The 17,930-nt window shown below is 35.4% G+C and overlaps 1 protein-coding gene across 1 annotated transcript in view; it reads left to right on the plus strand.

The window, feature by feature from the left end:
- Nucleotides 1-1,902: 1,902 nt before the first annotated feature.
- LOC106867515 (protein unc-45 homolog A) overlaps nucleotides 1,903-17,930 on the plus strand; it is a 34,613-nt gene continuing 18,585 nt past the window's right edge. Inside the window, exons 1-8 of the mRNA XM_014912403.2 lie at nucleotides 1,903-2,026; nucleotides 2,636-2,770; nucleotides 3,336-3,430; nucleotides 3,540-3,678; nucleotides 3,947-4,090; nucleotides 6,980-7,095; nucleotides 16,792-16,858; nucleotides 17,017-17,130. Coding sequence (XP_014767889.1) covers nucleotides 1,955-2,026; nucleotides 2,636-2,770; nucleotides 3,336-3,430; nucleotides 3,540-3,678; nucleotides 3,947-4,090; nucleotides 6,980-7,095; nucleotides 16,792-16,858; nucleotides 17,017-17,130 — 882 coding nt within the window. The 5' untranslated portion in view covers nucleotides 1,903-1,954. The remainder of the gene's footprint in view (nucleotides 2,027-2,635; nucleotides 2,771-3,335; nucleotides 3,431-3,539; nucleotides 3,679-3,946; nucleotides 4,091-6,979; nucleotides 7,096-16,791; nucleotides 16,859-17,016; nucleotides 17,131-17,930) is intronic.

The raw sequence follows: 17,930 nt of genomic DNA on the forward strand, positions 1-17,930 counted from the left end.
ATATATATATATATATATACATATATATGCAACCATACTCATATACACGTATACATATACGCACACACATACAAATATATAGACCCATACACGTACAATTATATTCATATATATGTCTAAAAATATGCATATGCTCACTCACACTCGTGTGAAATACATACATGCACACCTTCACACACACCTATATGTATACATATATATGCAACCATACACATGTACACACCCACACACATGCACGGACAAACACACGTATATATACCCATGTGTGTGCAAATATGTTCATATACACATCTATATATGCACATGCACAAAAAACAGGGTGAAAGGTAATATAAGAAAAAATATGTAAATATATATAAAAAATATATATATAAAAATATGTAAAAAAATATAAAAATATAGTGAAATAAAATGCTTGTAGGTAGACACAATATAAAAAGTAGGTTCTATCTGTGTTCTTGTGGGGACCAAAAACGGAACAAATATTTAGCCATATGTGGACATAATCCAAACAGTTCAGTTCTTGAATTTAAACATTTACATTTATTAGCCAGACAATCTACGATGTACTGAGTCTGCAATACGTGAACCGCAATGTACTGAGTGCACGATAGGTGAACCGCAATGTACTGAGTGTGTGATTGGTGAACTGTGATGTACTGAGTGCACAATAGGTGAACCGTGATGTACTGAGTGTGCGATAGGTGAACTGGGATATGGTGAGGAATTACTGTATATATATATATATATATATATATATATATAAGCAAAATAGCTAGTTGTAAAATCTCAAGAAATCAGAGTAATAACTATACTAATAAGTAAAGTTAATCGCCACCTCAAAGTGGCTGTTCCATGTTACTACTAGTTTCACCCCAGGCAGATCTTCTGTCATCTGGTAATGGCTGCAGCACTGCACCCTAGGAGGGGCAGTGAACCCCTACCATCCTCTAGCAGACAGCAGGATTGCGAGAGTGACTTAGTTTCAAGCTGGCTGGCTGGTTCATCCTCCGTCATGAATATCTTGTCACCAGAGCGATAGCCAGGGTCTGCTCCAGCCAGCAATATATTGTAAGCAAAGTGACCACCAGTCACTGATTTGCAACAAGTAAAATAGCTAGTTGTTAAAATCTCGAGTAGAGATCAGTGTAGTAACTATACAGCTTTTTGTGCTGGTGGTGGTGTGTAGAGGTTTTCAGTATAAGAGATTTCTGGTATAGGTGATGGGAATGGGTTGGCAGATCGTGGACAAATAAAAGGCCAACTTCACTGCAGGAAATAGTAGCAAAGACAGATAGAAACATGAACGAGCGAGAGAGAGAGAGAAACTTGAAAAAACTTGAGACATCATTGCAAAATATGGAATGGCTGGATGGCTTTTTATTTCCTTTAGCAACAAGATTAAGTTCCTATATTTATACCAAACTTTTTGACTTAGTGTTCTCTTTTTTCTGTTTTCTCTTTCTTTTTCTTGTTTTTACTAGTTAGGAGCAAGCAAAACCTAATGATGTTGTTTTGTCTAGGAAGGAACACAAGATAATCCAGTTGAAAATTTGAATTCTTGTACTCCTGTGTATTTTTCATTTTTTATTTTGAATCTGAAGTAGTTCAATCTTTATTTTGTTATACATTGTATTGTGCTCTTCTTTTGGTGAATTACTATTATCATTGTTGTTGTTAACTGGCAGAATCATTAATGTGTCAGACAAAATGCTTCATGACATTTTTCTGACTCTTTTATGTTCTGAGTTCAAATACCACCAAGGTCAACTTTACCTTTCATCCTTTCTGAGCTGATAAAATAAAGTACCATTGAATTACTGGGGTGGTTGGGTGTAATTGATCGATCCCCTTACCCCTAAATTTTCTGGCCTTGTACCAAATTTGAAACATCATTTTAATTACAATGTATTTTTTAAAAATATATTTTTAGGGTCCATATGATGTTGGAAGTATGTTAATAAGCATGGAAGGTGTACTTGGAATTCTAATTTCAATGTCTAAAAGTGAAAAGAGGCTCCACCAGGTCAGTGCAAGTTATTTGATCTTATTCAGTATATAAAAGTTTCTTCTGATGAAAGATTAGTTTAATTGCTGATGTGTCAGCTGTTTCATAGGCTATGCACAATATTGCTGATCATTGTTTGCAGTTTAGATTAACTAGATTGCAAGCTGAGTTTAACTAATACATTAAATAAGCATTACAAATACGTACAACCCACTGTTGCAAGAGGCAGGAACACTTTTCCTACGAATATTGTTTTGTTGGAATTGGCTCCATCAATCTGATTTGCTCTAGCTATATTAGAAGAATATCAATTTTCCATTAGTATCTTCATAATTTACTTTTTGTGGGACTCACTTTATATGATGACATGGATTAACAACTTGTTTAAATGGAAATGATTTCACAGAACCAATCTCATTTCTTCACTATTGTTGTGATCGGGAAGGATTGTGTTATGAAAATAACTATGATGGAATACATGAGGCAAACATTGGGATAACTTTTATAAGATTTAAGATCTCAACAAAACAGTGATGTTCTTATAATTATTGTACATCTAATGGATACTTCTTATCATATTCCTTTTCATGTTAATGTATAACTATTAATCTGAGTACTCTTTTGCAGATGGTAGCTGTTGAGGCTTTAGTTTGTTCAGCATCAAAAAAAGATAAATGTGTTGGAATTTTGAAAGATGCTATTCCTGTTTTAGATACTTTGTATGAATCTTTAGATCCTGAAATCCGAGTGCGTGCTCTTGTGGTAAGTTTACTTGCATAGAAAAATGTTCAATTTTAACTTCAAAAAATTTTTTTTTTGGCACTTTAAAATGTTACCTACTTCTTTAAGTAACTATTTTAATGGCATGAATGGTGCCAAAAACTACTTATGTATGAGATTTTTACCTGTGATGAAGATACGACTACTAAATGTTGCTTAGAATTTGGTGCTGCAATTTCCTAAAACTTCCTAATTTTAACTTGTAGGTAATGACAAATGAATATTCAATAGTTGAGCACTTAGGAGAAAAGAACTTACTACTTGTATTTATTGTGATAATGCTAGAATATATGGTGAAGAATAATTGGTTGATATTATGAATTTAGAGAAAAGAAATAATGTATTATTATGAAAACTTGATATGAGAATTATACACAACACAAATGCTTGAAATCGATAGCTTCAACCAACCATTGGACAGTGTCAATGAATGTAAGAAATCAACTAATCAATTCAATTCATGACATTTACATGAGATAATTATTGATTGATTTGTCCATTAAAATTTATTTTTCTATTCATATTGTGATGATGTGCTTAATTTAAGGGCTTGTGTAAAATGGCTTCCTTCAAGGGAACAGACTACAGTATCAAAACTCTTGAAGATGGTGAGAATATTCTTTTAGCTGAAGATTGTCTGAAGTAAGTATTGATACATAATGTTAGTTTTCTTTTTGTTATCAATATTGGTAAAATTTACTTTTGACATAAATTGTTACAATGTAAATATGCTGGTCATATTTTTCATTAGATTCCTAACCAATCCTGATGACAAAGAATTGTGGAAATGGGCAACAGAAGGCTTGGCTTACTTATCTTTGGATGCTGATATCAAGGAACTCATCATGCAAAATGTTCCTGCTCTTCATTCCTTGATTGAGGTTGCAAAGGTAAAATGTTTTATAAAATTGTTAGATATGGAAATAAAGCGAAAAGAAAAGAATTTAAAATTAATATTGTCATAATGAGTACTCACTTTTAGAAGTAATATTTTAAAAGTCTTTCATATAACCATCATGTATGTCTTCATTCTTTGTTTTAAAATATTTATTCTTTATTCAGTCTTAGATTAGACTTCAAACTGAAATTGTACAAAATTTTTATTACATTTTATCTTTCAAAAGATCAATAGTATGTAATTGTTTTGTTTCTTAATAGCATGCTAATGATAAGATCACAAGTTATGCTGCAATCACTGTGTTTGTGAATCTGACCAATTCTTATGATAAACAAGATGTACCAGAAGAGATTAAAGAATTAGCAAAATTTGCCAAGCATCATGTACCTGAAGACCATCCAAAGGTAACTGGAACCTTTTCTTATTTCTTTTACTTTTACCACCGTACAAATCAATGCTATTGAGCCATACCAATTATAAAATTATTTAATTCTCTCATTGTGTCAATCAGAAATAGGGACGACATATTTTAAGTACTGAATCTTAGAATATCTGTCAAATAGTTCTTAGATTAACTGCTTCCATGCCACAGAGTTGACTAGATCTCACTCAACAATTCTTGTAGCTATGACTGAATAGTTTTGATGCTACTTAAGCTTCTATATTATTACTTTAATATTGAAATAAATATTCTTGATGATCTGAATATTGAGCAATTACCTTTAAGAATTTAAACCAATGGTATTTGTACCTATAATTAATCTAAAATTATTAAAACTGAGAAAACTATAGTCATATTGAATGCTTATCGTTGGTATGCTTAAGTGTTGAATTCTCTGCAAGTTGTACATAGCATTGTGATAAAAGAAGGTAGTGCAGTATGCAAGGGAAGTAACTATGTTTAAAAACAAGCAGCTCTTACATAGTATCCCACCCCAATTTAATAAATTGTTATTACCCATGTATATATTTTAATATACACATCATACATTCTCTTTATCATGATATGAGTTATTAATTATAAAAGATACTGTACAGTAAACCAAAAGATAATATAAGAAATTATATTCAAAATAGATTTGATAAATTTAAACACTCAACAGGCTTAATATTTGTATTGATCTACACAGTTGCACACATTTGGAATTTTCCATAGTATGATTAGGGCTATTAAGTATATAACAGAGACAAAATGGTTTAAATATATTTTTCAATTTTCTTGAACCATAGCTAGCTGATTTTCCCTGTTTTCTTTGCCATTTATGAAACTAACATGGGCTTGATTTGTCCCTAGAAATTCTGTGTGCTTCATTAGTGATTTAAATTTTGAATTATATAAATGACAGTGTAAGTAAACTACCAGGTTCAGGAAGCCAAATGTGATTGTTAATCTGATTGATAATTTTTTTGAAAATGAGATCTTTTTTGTGAAGTGCCTCATTGGTAGGTCTACATAGCAATGATTGTATGGCTTGGAAAGCATCTGACAACATAATCTGTTTGTGAAATTTTAAAGGTTAATTGTATATGGTTCCAGATAATTCCATTATAGCTTTTACACTTCAAGTTCTTTTTAAGCTTGTGAGCTTCTACATATTGTAGAAATGCCATGGATATTGTTTCAACTCTATAAATACTAAGGTTTTCTCTCTCCCCTATTTGAAAGAGTAAGTGATGGTAACAAACACACTCTCTGTCTCTCTCTCTGAATGAAAGGCAGATTTTATGATGCCTGTGTACAAACAGCAATGCTAAATTATCATTTCTTCATGCAATTTCAAGAAACATATGAGTCACATGGGCACAAAGTTGTGATAGAACAGCAACTTTTATATTCTTACACTATCTATCCTTTATATCAAATAATGAATGATGTTTTAAAATTAACCTTAGAAACTACTGCTTTTGGATGTATTTTCAAGCTGAATTGATTAGCTAAGTTTTGACTTGGGAAATTTTCAGGTAAGCCTGTATCTGTGAGGATATTGACTACCTTGTCATTAATATTTGACATTATCATAGAAGTTGTAGCAGAACATTCCGTTACCAGAAGAATATGTCCAGGTTGAGTAACCAATGAAGATACTTTAGAATGTAACCAAGAAAGTCATGGTCACCAAATTGGTAGTCAATAGCTTGGTGTTGCATTCTTTTCCACTTTTAGCATACAACAGGTTTAGCTGGACATCAAACACAAGTATGGACTTGGCACTTGTGCCAGTGGCACGTGAAAAGACATTCGAGCAAGTTCGTTGCCAGTACCGCTGGACTGGCTCCTGTGCAGGTGGCATGTAAAATACACCATTTCGAGCATGGCTGTTATCAGTACCTCCTGACTGGCCTTCGTGCTGGTGGCATGTAAAAGCACCCACTACACTCTCGGAGTGGTTGGCGTTAGGAAGGGCATCCAGCTGTAGAAACTCTGCCAAATCAGATTGGAGCCTGGTATAGCCATCTGGTTCACCAGTCCTCAGTCAAATCGTCCAACCCATGCTAGCATGGAAAGCGGACGTTAAACGATGATGATGATGATGATGATGATGATGATGATGATGAGATGTCACAGAAAACACACATTCTCTAATTACTAGGGTTTATTGTAACAGATTGTTCATATTTAAAACTTTAAGTTCTCTTGTTAACATCAAAGGATTCCACAAAAGCAACAGGCATTTGATAGGATTCTAATCTAGTCTGTTAGTTGATACTGACTGGTGTTAAGGTTTTACTTTGTAGTACTCTGGTTCTGATTGTGTTTGAACATATTCCTTGCCCAAAAAGAATCACTTATGAATGATCATTATTTTCTTTAGCTATCATAACTTTAAAATTGCTATCATGAGCTAATACTTTTAAGTTCTGTAGAAATAATGCAATAGACTTTTGTATCTGTTTTAAAGCATTATCAAAAGTTGAATATTATAGTAAAATGTTTAATGTGTTATCCCCAATAAATAGAAACAAAAGCTCTAGATTGTTAAAAGTAAGATCAAGATTGATAGTTGTTTGAAAATACAAGAAACCCCTTATCCATAACTTAGAAATATTACCATATTGTGGAGTTGTTGGTACATCAGATTTGTTTGGTCTACCTATTTTGTCCATTTTGATTGAAAACCTTACCATAAAAATAATAGCGTTTATCATGATGTAGCTCATCTATATTTTTACACTGTTTACAAATTCAGTGTTGCTCACATTTTATAAATGATATTCTAAATTTGAAAGCAAAAAGAAATATTTAAGCATTCATTGATAACTATTTTTTTTCACATATAAATTTTTGATTACAGGACAGCTTAGAATATTCAAAAGCACGAACCAGAAAACTTGCTGAAGAAGGTATGGTGTCAGCTTTAGTTGAATTGTCAAAAACTGAAAGTGAAAATAGCCGGGAGCAAATCTGTAGGTAATCAGTGACTTCTTCAGAATATTTCTATTTCACTGTTTTATATTTTGTTTTTATTCAGTTTTTATAATACACACACATGCACGCATGCACACTTTCATTTATTTCTTCCCGTGAAGGTTGGTTGCACAGAACCTTTAAGACTCTACATGCTTCTAAGATAATATGTAATTGTGCACTATTATGTGTATATATTATTAGTGGAAATCTCGATATTTTGTGAAACTTGTTTCAAGTTTTTATGTAGTGTTTATTGTATGTGATTGTATTTCCATATACTTTACATTGAATTTTTCTAGTTTCTGTAAAATATCTGAAACTGATTGGTGATTTAATTTTGTGACTTAAGAAAATAGTATATGTATATATGTTTTAGAACAGAAATGTGTTTATTCAGTTAGGACTCAAAGGTAGATGACAGTTCTTTTGTAAGTGCTTCAATCCAACATGTGGAGCTGACCATGTGAGAAATATGAATTTCTCAGTTCAACACCATGAGAATTATTGATGGTCATGGAAAAAAATAGCTTTGCTGCCAACTGAAGGTGTTTGAATTGAAATAACATATCTGATGAAATGAGGGGAATGTATGGAATGAAAGCATCTTCCGTGACACAAACTCTTAAATGCAACTCTAATGTTGCTAGAAAGCTGAAATTTTACTCTTCTCCAAACACAGGATGCTTGGAGTCCCACTCTCAACCTAACAGCAAGTGTACCATTTGGGTTAGCTTTCAGAATTTTGCCTGAAATCACCCAACAACAAAAGTGTGACTCCACCCATAATGCTATTATTTGTGTAAAATTGTGGCATCATCTCATCCTTTCACCTTGGCTTACTGACAGTAGAGCAATATCTCTATGGTTGCTACACTTTATTTTGACTCTATTTCCTTTATAGAGAAGAAGGATAATTGCATCCTTCCAAGTCTCTGGGAACAATGCCATAAACTTGTGAAGATTTTATGTGATACAACTGCTACCAAAGTACAAGACTTCAGTGACAATTCTGTCTGTACCAGGTGCTTTACTATGCTTCAACTTACTTATTGCTATTACTACCTCATCTATTAAGAGTGCAGAGTCCAAGTTAGCTGACAACAAGTCTTTGTTGAACAGTGTCAATTACTGCTTCATCTACATCTGACTCTTAGTTTAGAAGTTCAGAAAAATGTTCATTTTGGTGACCTATGCTTTCTGTTGATTTAATAAGTAGGGTAGAGCCCTCCTTGGAAAGCAAAGGAGTTGATGCAGAACTCTTAGGCCCATAAACATGCTTCGTAAAATGGTGACAGCTTGAATATCATGAGCAAGACCTTCCTAACATCCTGAGAGATTGCTGCGGTAGGGATTTTGTACTTTTGTAATGGGTAAGTGTTAGATTCTGTTGCACAACTGATAACCTTCTGTGCAGTTATACACCATGAGCATTACACTTTGCAGTTAGGAGTTTCGGAAACTCAGCATCATTTTCATCAAACCAATCTCTATAACTGGCTGTAACATATCCCAGTATTTCATTGAAAAACTTGGTCTCAAAATTCCTCTCAAGCTGTAATATTTTCAATATTGGATTAATGACTCCGAAGCTTGCTGAAGAATCCAATCTGGCTCTCTTTTCTCTTTCCCTCCAATTACCATTTGGGACTTTGTTCGCACTAAGCAGTAGTCTATCCAACAATTTGATTCATGAAAGACTTTGACATTACAGATATCATAGATATCATGTTTGTGAATAATAACATTACCCAGAAAGTACCAAACCTTAGACCTTGGGTGCATCCATTTTGTTGTGTGATGATCTTTGTGCATAAAGTGAGTGCAATGTAAAGATCATATTCATCACAAAGCTTTAGGAGCACAAGATCATTGCTGTTCATCTTCCCTACACAGAAACGCCAAAGAGAGTTTCATGTTTACCAATCCATTCCAATCTTAGCATTAAAATCCTCCAGCAGAATGATTTTGCCTGACTTGGGGATTTTCCTGAGTACAGCTCTCAGCTGGGCATTCAGAGTAGTTTTATCTTCATCAAGACTGGTCAGAGTAGGGACATAAGCATTTACTAAAGTAGCAAATTGCCTATCTCTCAAGTGCAGACACTGAGCCATTAAATGATCATTTATAAGATTGAAAACTTCAACTTCTTGAGGATTTTAGATTGAACTGCAAAACCAATACCAGCCTCTCTGCACTCCTCCCTTGATTTCCTTTTCCAGGAAAAGGTGTAACCGCCTCCAACTTCCTCAAGCTAACCATCACCTTCAAAGCAAGTCTCTGAAAGAGCAGCTATTTCTATGTTATATCAATTCAGTTCTCAAGCAACTCCACCAAGGTTTATATTGGAGCTACTGTAAATTTTAAACAAAGATATGCAGCACATACACTACTTTAGGAAAAAAACCTACCACATGATATAACTTGGTCCATCATTGACTCTGGTCTTCCATACCAGGGCCAAAATACTTTTGGTTATGTTTGAAGGAATCTATACATATATTGTCCATTAACTCTACACAACTGTTAAATAAGCATCATGAGGCGTTCTCCCATTGTGTTCACAAATTCTTTAAAACTTTCAAATTTTTTCACAAATTGAGATGCAGTAGGATAACTACCCCTATATAGCCACCTACCAATTTATTTTCTCTGATGTGTACTTCAGATATAGCATGGCTCACTTAATTAATTGGTTTATTAACCTATCATCATATTTGTTTATTCTACTTTATTTTATTTATTCATATATTTTTTCATAGATTCTTTCTCCACCCTTCATTAATTTGTACTTTTACACCTCACCTGGCTTATAGCTTGTGTAATATCTACTCAATTGTAGCACAATTATTAAATAACTAACTTCAAGCATTTCCTGGTTTATAATTTACTTAACACCTATTATAATGAAACACTACTTAAACTAAATTTATATACTTGCCTTACTAAATTTCTTTACTCAACATTTTTATTTATTTTATCGTTTATTATAGTATTTATTATTATTACTTTATTCATTTCATCTTTATGTTATAATTCACTCAACTCTAACTTGATGAAAAGTTAAACTTACACTTTCAGTAATAATAATATCACTGACTTCTACAACTATTGCCTCTATAACCAGTTGAAGTTTAACTCTTCCCCCACTGCCTTCCATATCAAATTCATTGTACTGATGGACTATAGTTTTTAAAATCCATTTATCTTATTTTAGCTTATGTACTACACTCTAACATTATCCCTTCACCCCCACCCCTCAGGTCATCCAATAAACCTAGCCTACAGGTGTGCCAACTATACACTTTGGTTCTTGAATTGCATCTGGCCTTCATCACTCTTTATCAATGGAGTTGCCTGCTTACTTTTACCTTTGTTTTATGACTCTGTGTGTGTGTTTGTGTTGAGGGATGACAACATTAAGCAGTGATATGTATAAATACAAACTTGTTGCCAGTTCAAATATGCTTGAGGCATATTGCTTGTTCCTCGTCTCCCAAACAATATTCTCATTCTTTCTTTTTTCCTATACTGGATCCCTCCCACCTGCCCCAGAAGTTTCTCACAGGCCAATCAAACAAGCTTGTATAATAGTAGTTTCTCTAATCTGTATAGTTTCCATTTTTGTTTCCAAAGTTATAGAGAATGATATAATGCACTTACTAAATTATTATGAGTATGCAAAACAACAAGAATCAAAACAATGATGTGTGCATTCATTCTTAACATGTTCTGGCAGACTGGGATATGAATATGCTTTTCTCTGTATGATTCTATCTTTGGAGAACAGCTTCTCCCTTTAGACACTGCGTTAACATTGCACACACATTTCAGTGATGATATTGTTGACTCTGAGGTATATGTGTTTCAGTATGATATAATGCATTAATTTCCATTGATCTATTGGCAACTCACTTTAGAAAGGGAGCTGAAATACCTCACCATGTTCGCAAATATGACTGGTAAATCAAGCAAATTCTGTACATTCCAGACATAAGAAACCAAACCCAATGCAAATCATCCCACCTTTCAGAACTTTTGTCCTACATAGGATAGCTGCAAAAAAACTAGCAGGCTGAAGTCTGCTAATTCCTTTTCTTGAAACAGCAACATAACAACTCTAAAACTAACAATGATGACAGTATTAACAGAGCCACTCTAACTATAGAAGATAGTCAGGACAACAAAAATAATTACAACAAAAGCAGCAACAACTCCAAAAGTAACAACATAGATGACAACAGAACTACCACCAACAACAATAACTATAGAGAAACAAGTCTGGAGTTCAGCAGAATATAGCTGTGTCTCAGAGGCAGGACGAGCTCATTAATCTTGGTAGCTCATTAATCACCCTAGAGCTAGTATTGCGAACAAAGTATTCTTGTGACTGAGGGTTATTGGGCTGGTGTCCAGTGGGTTAGTCAAACCATTTGGTTCTTTAGGAATGGTTCTTTAGCTTTAGTTGGTGACTTTCCTAGTGGTGGTGTACACAATAAATGTGCTGGTAGTTGTATAACTTCATAAACACAAATCTCATGAAAATGAGATATGGGTTCAAATTTCCATGGGAGTAAAACTCTTAATGGGTAACCAGGGGTGAAGCTGTTGGGTAGGTGTGGTAGGAGTGGGGATATTAACAGCTCAGGGTACAGATGTCTACAGGTCCTCACCATGCGACTGTATCACAAAATAAACTTGGTCCTCACCATGCGATTGTATTGCAAAATAAACTACAGGTTTATAACTGCAGGAAAATAATACCACACAGTGAAACCAGAGGAAGAAAGAAATGGAGCAAGGAAGATAACAAATTTGCAATCAAGTGTCATATTCTTGCAAAAAACAGAGGAGCATGTGGTGAATAGTGCTTCAGCACTGGAAAAGGTTTAGAATGTTTGAAATTAATATGAATAATTTGATGGGATAAATAAGAAAAATTAGACATAGTAGTTGGTTCACCAAAGTTGAATTAGAGGTCCTGGAAGTTCAAGTACAAAGTATGAATGTTGATATGGGGAACAGAATACACAATGAAAATGTATCAATTGAGGAAAATTTTGCCCATCAAGTTGATAATTCAGAAAATGATGAACCATTAAATGTGGAAGGAGTGGAAAATAAAATGATGATGTGGACATTGAAAAGTTGAATGAAAATGAGGAAGAAACAATACTGATTATCAAAAGATTGAAAGATCTGTTTCTTGATCTTGGATTCAATATGATCCTGTTGAATCTTCAGAATATAGAAAGAAGTCAACAAAAGTAAGCCATGAAGTATAAAAAAAACTAATAGTATCACTGACTTGAGAAAGTTAATTCGTTGCTGCAGGTTTTCTGACAGCGAGAATGAATCCCCTTGGAATATTCCTTTTCTTATATTGACCACACCATATTGAAAGGTTTTCTTAAAGACTATCCAAGCCATGCATAAATTTCTTAGATGTCTTTTGCAATCATTTGGTCCCACATTTGTGGGTACTGAAATGTTTGAGAATGTTTGGAATAGCAGATTGTGTTAGTAAAGTAATGGAGTCTTGCATGCCATTGTGAGTGACAAATTTGTATGCAGAAAATAAGCTCCTAGGTGTGGTCAGTATAAGAAAAGGAATATTCCAAGGAGATTCATTCTCGCCATTGCTCTTTGAGATTGCCATGGTTCCATTATTAATGATCTTTTGAAAACTCTCAGAAGCCAATGCAAAAGTTTGCCATTAAATTTGGTTCAAGAAAGAGGGCAAGTAGTGCAGCAAGAATGAGCATTGAAAATGACAGAAACATGACCAAGTCACAACAACTGATTCAACAAAACTTGTACTGTTGTGTGGGAGTGTTGTTGCCTACCCCCACAGGTGGCCCATGCAAGGTTCCATAGCAATCCTAGCCATTTGCAAATATAAATGTTACGTTTCTGATCAATTACTATAACCTGTGTCAGTACAACTTCATCCAATATCAATGGCCTCTACAAAGCAAATTGCAAACACCTGGTAGCAATATTTTATCATTGAGAGGTCATCCTCAGCTAATTTCACTAAAGTAGCATGAAAATCAAAGAAGCTTGTACTTAAACAAAATATGCTTAGCTTCATGAGTACTAGTGGCTATTAATTCTGTTCTTTTGTTCAAGCCATTACTACTTTGAAACAAAGTTCTTATTTCCTGTTCAAACAAAGATCACACTGTATTTTTTATTGTTCTGGTAGGCCTGTGCATTACTTACTTAATCTAAGTAATTTTGAATTAATGAGAATTGGCCTTACATACGAAATGCATTTCAACACAGCCATGGCGCATCTTTTATCTGGACTGATAAATGAATACTTATAGATTTTTGAGTGTCAATTCAGTTATCCCAATATATACTTTTGGTTCTTCTCTATTGTTTGTTTCTGCTTTAAGACTATATACTATCAATTTTGCCAGCAAGCAATCACCATCTAGTGGACAATTCTCATGAATACTGCTGTTGGTCAGATGCTTGTCTGTTTCATTCTCTCTCTTACTTATATGCATGCGCATGTACAGAGATAGATAGATAGATAGATAGATAGAGAGAGAGAGAGAGAGAGAGAGAGTACATACTATGAGTACACTGGAAATAGACTCTCTTGAATGCCTGGATGGTACACTTGGAGTAGTTGACGGCTTTTAGAGGTAGTTTCTCTTAAAGTGGTGTAATCAAAGTAAGAACAGATTGGAGAAAGTTCAAGGAGCTACTACTGCTGTTGGCAACAAAGGTTGTTTCCCTCAGAATGAAGAGTGGATTGTGTGATTCTTATGTTAAAACTGCAATGCTGCATGACAGTAAGACATGAGGTTTAACTTGAGAAGACAGGAAATAAATGAAGTGAACATGTTCTGTTGAATGTATAATGTAAATGTACATGAATGACTAAGTGCAAATGTGAAAAACTGGGTATAAAAGGATCCAGATGTATTGTACAAGAAAGAAAACTGTGCTGGTATGGATGTGTGATATGTATGGGTGAAGACAGCTGTGTAAAGGAATGCTAATCACTAATTATGGATGGCGCTTGTGGAAGAAAGAAATCCAGGAAGACGTTGGATGAACTGCTAAAAGCTGATCTCAAGACCTTGAGTTACACTGAAGAGCTGATAAAGGACTGGGATGACTTGTAATCTCCAGTTCTCGAGAAAACCTTCTACCTCAGTGAAACTGAGTTTTGGAGTTTTGTGTGTGCGTGTGTGTGTGTGTGTGTGTGTGTACACATATTCACAACTGGGTCTTGACCCAATTTCCTTCCTCCTCAAGACACCCTCACCATCCATCATCTCTGTCTGACTGCAACTCTTCCTTGGTACCACTTATTTTTCTTACTGCCTGGGACCCTTTCGCTTATTATCCATCCATCATTTATTAATACTGTTCTTTCCATCCACACTTTATGTTGATTGTCCTCTCCTCCTACCAAATTAACTCTCTTACATCACGCATCTCACTCCTCATGCATTTCATCTACCTCATTCTCCACTCCTATCTCCTCCAACCTACCCAACCACCCATCATCTCTCTCTTGTCCTTTTCTTTGTCTACTGTATCCTCATTAATATCCTGACATTCTGCCCTGCTTTCTTCTGCACTCTCTTACTTCCCATAACTCATGCATCATTAGTCATCTGTATCCCCTTATCCATCCTGAACCCTATCCATCCTGTACAGTTGTCACCTACTTCCCATACACTCTTGCAACCTCCACCTGCCCACATACCTGGTTCCTCTGTCTCAATTCATTTTTACTTACCTGGTACTTTGAGGGTCCACCCAGCCACTTCATCACCACTATTTTATTTCTTTCCAGCTCTACCTGATCACTCCCACCTTCTCTTCTAAAATATGAGTAGTCATATTACTCATCTACAGCAAGAAACCCGGTCTGCTCTGGCCCCTTCTCTCATATTTTAATCCCTCATCTCCAAGCATGAAGCCATCACACCCTTAGAAACTGCATGGAGACTTCAGTAGTGCTGGTGGCATGAAAAAAAGCACCCAGTACATGCTGTAAAGTGGTTAACATTTGAAAGGAAATTCAGCTGTAGAAACCAGACCAATGCAGACACCAGAGCACAATGTAGTCCTTGAATTCATAGGATATGATTGAACTGTCTAACCCATACCAATATGGAACATGGACACTTAAATGATGATGATATATACAAATGAGAGAGAGAGAGAGAGAGATTATGAGGACTGGCTGAAAAGTTCAAAGGCTGACCAAGATACTCACTTACATGGTGTGTGACCAAATGAGGTTTATTTTCAACACAGTCCCCCTTGCAGTCCACACATTTCTTCCGTCAGTGTTGCAGTGCTTAGATCCTATTGGTGAAGAAGCTTTCATCCTGTTGCTCAAAAAACATCACAGTGATGATGATGCCATATCTGCATCAACTGCAGATATGATGTCATCATCACTGTGATACTGCTTCCCAGTTATGGGTTTTTTCATGTTGGGGATGGAGCCAAATCAGGAGAATAGAGAGAATGATCAATCAGTTTAAAGACACAGTCACACACATGACCATTGAAAGCATCAGTTTTCCTGGGCATTTGGTCTTGATACCCTTTCCTAACTGCCTCAGCAAGTTGACATAGTACTCTCCAGTGATGGTGGATGGTGTGACTCTTTTGAAGATAGTCAATCAACACAATGTCTTTTGCATCCCAAAAAACTGAGGCCATCGTCTTCCCTGCAGATGAAATGACCTTGGCTTCTTTAGGAAATGTTCAAAGAAATCAGCTGGATCTACCTGAAACAATGTCAGATTTTCCTGTGATGTGATCAGCCTGGTATACTTTTGATCAGGTGTCTGAAAATGTGGCAGCCACCAAGCAGAAACATTCATCATGTCAAGTTCATTATGCAGAATATTCTCAACGCTCTCACGGGATATATTAAAAGCATTGGCTGTTTGAGTAATAGTCAATTGCCTGCTGTCCATCATGATGTGGTTGAACACAGTCGATGTTTTCCTTGGTAATGACAGTTACAGGATGTCTTGATCTTGGGTCATCTTCAAGACTATCCCTTCCACTCCTAAATTCAGCTGCCCACTTTTGCACTGTTGATAAAGCTGGAGTGTCATCCTCTAATGTAGCAAGCATGTCAGCATGAATGTTGTCGGGAGCTAAACCCTTTTTTGCAGGCACTTCATAACAAAACAATGCCAAATTGTGTCTACTACTAGTTACTTTTGAAGTCTTCTTTGAACAGTGAGATGTCAGTTTACCTGGAAAGATTTCACAGGACTAGCAGCACTCCTTCATAGTTAGCCTATGAAATGTTCAGCCCACCCTCATAGAGAAAGACTAGAGGAGAAAAGAAAACAGAGTTTGCTGTGACAGACAGACATTTCTGAACCTAAAATTAGCCCTCCTACTTTACTACTCTTTTACAATTTTTAGTCTGTCTACTTCTTTCTTCACTTATCTTGGAATTTTTTTTTATGTATTATTCTGGATTGTATCTGTATCTCCCTGCACAATCTAATAAAGATTTGTTGAAAAATGGTATTGTTTCAAGCCAACAAACACCAACACTGATATATATGTATGTGTGTAAATATAGTTAGAATGTTGTTCTCATATTTCATTTATATTTATCTTTTTTGTTTTGTATTTTATTTTTTGCATTTTTAAAATTTCATTTCTTTCTTACTTTCCATGTTGAAATAGGGTATTTATTGCTTTGGTTTATGAAGCAGATTTGCGTGGCCTAGTGGTTCAAGGAGGTGGTGCTAAGGTGAGGTAAATGTTTCACTCTAGATTGGAAAATTTTAAGTTTATCCTTAAAAGATTATATTTTCGGTTTTTTTTTAAAAATGAAATGTCCTAAATATTTATTTTTTGAATATTTGAATCTTTCTTTTAACTCTTTGGTATGAACATTTTATTTTGCAGGCTTTGATATCTTTGTTCTTGGACAACACAGAAGCTGGTAAAGAATGTGCAGCTCATAGCCTTGCTAAAATTGGTGTAACTATGGATCCTAATATTGCATTTCCTGGACAGAGAGTGGGTGTTGCTTTTCCTTCCATTTTATTTTGTATAGGTTTAAAAGAAAAATGATTGCATTTGTACCATATTCTATTAGATCAAATGATTAATTCTCTTTGAAATTAATATTCTTGGATTTCTTGAAGTGTCTTTTATAACTTCTTTTGTTTAGTCCCAGGTCAAACGTGTGCAAAGATGTTTCTGCTACAATCATCATCATCATCATCATCGTTTAACGTCCGCTTTCCATGCTAGCATGGGTTGGACGATTTGATTGAGGACTGTGGTGAAACCAGATGGCAACACCAGGCTCCAATCTGATTTGGCAGAATTTCTACAGTTGGATGCCCTTCCTAACACCAATCACTCAGAGAATGTAGTGGGTGCTTTTACGTGTCACCCGCACGAAGGCCAGTCAGGCAGTACTGGCAACGGCCACGCTCAAAATGGTGTATTTTATGTGCCACCCGCACAAGAGCCAGTCCAGGGGCACTGGCAACGATTTCGTTTGAAAATCCTTACACATGTCACGGGCACAAGTGCCAGTAAGGCAACGCTGGGCACAGGTGCTATCCCGATTTCGCTTTCGCTTGCCCCAATAAGTCTTCGCAAGCTGAGTTTCTTGTGCAATGAAGGAGACGACGTTGGCACGGGTGCCAGTCGTCGAATTTAGTTCGATTTCACTTGCCTCAACAAGTCTTCGCAAGCGGAGTTTAGTGTCCAATGTAGGAATGGTACGCATAAGTGGGCTGGCTACACCCCTGGCAGAGGCCTTGGATTTAGGTCTCACTTGGCTTGCCGGGTCTTCTCACGCACAG

This window comes from Octopus bimaculoides, chromosome 3, assembly GCF_001194135.2.
Source record: "Octopus bimaculoides isolate UCB-OBI-ISO-001 chromosome 3, ASM119413v2, whole genome shotgun sequence".
NCBI classification, from domain to species: domain Eukaryota; kingdom Metazoa; phylum Mollusca; class Cephalopoda; order Octopoda; family Octopodidae; genus Octopus; species Octopus bimaculoides.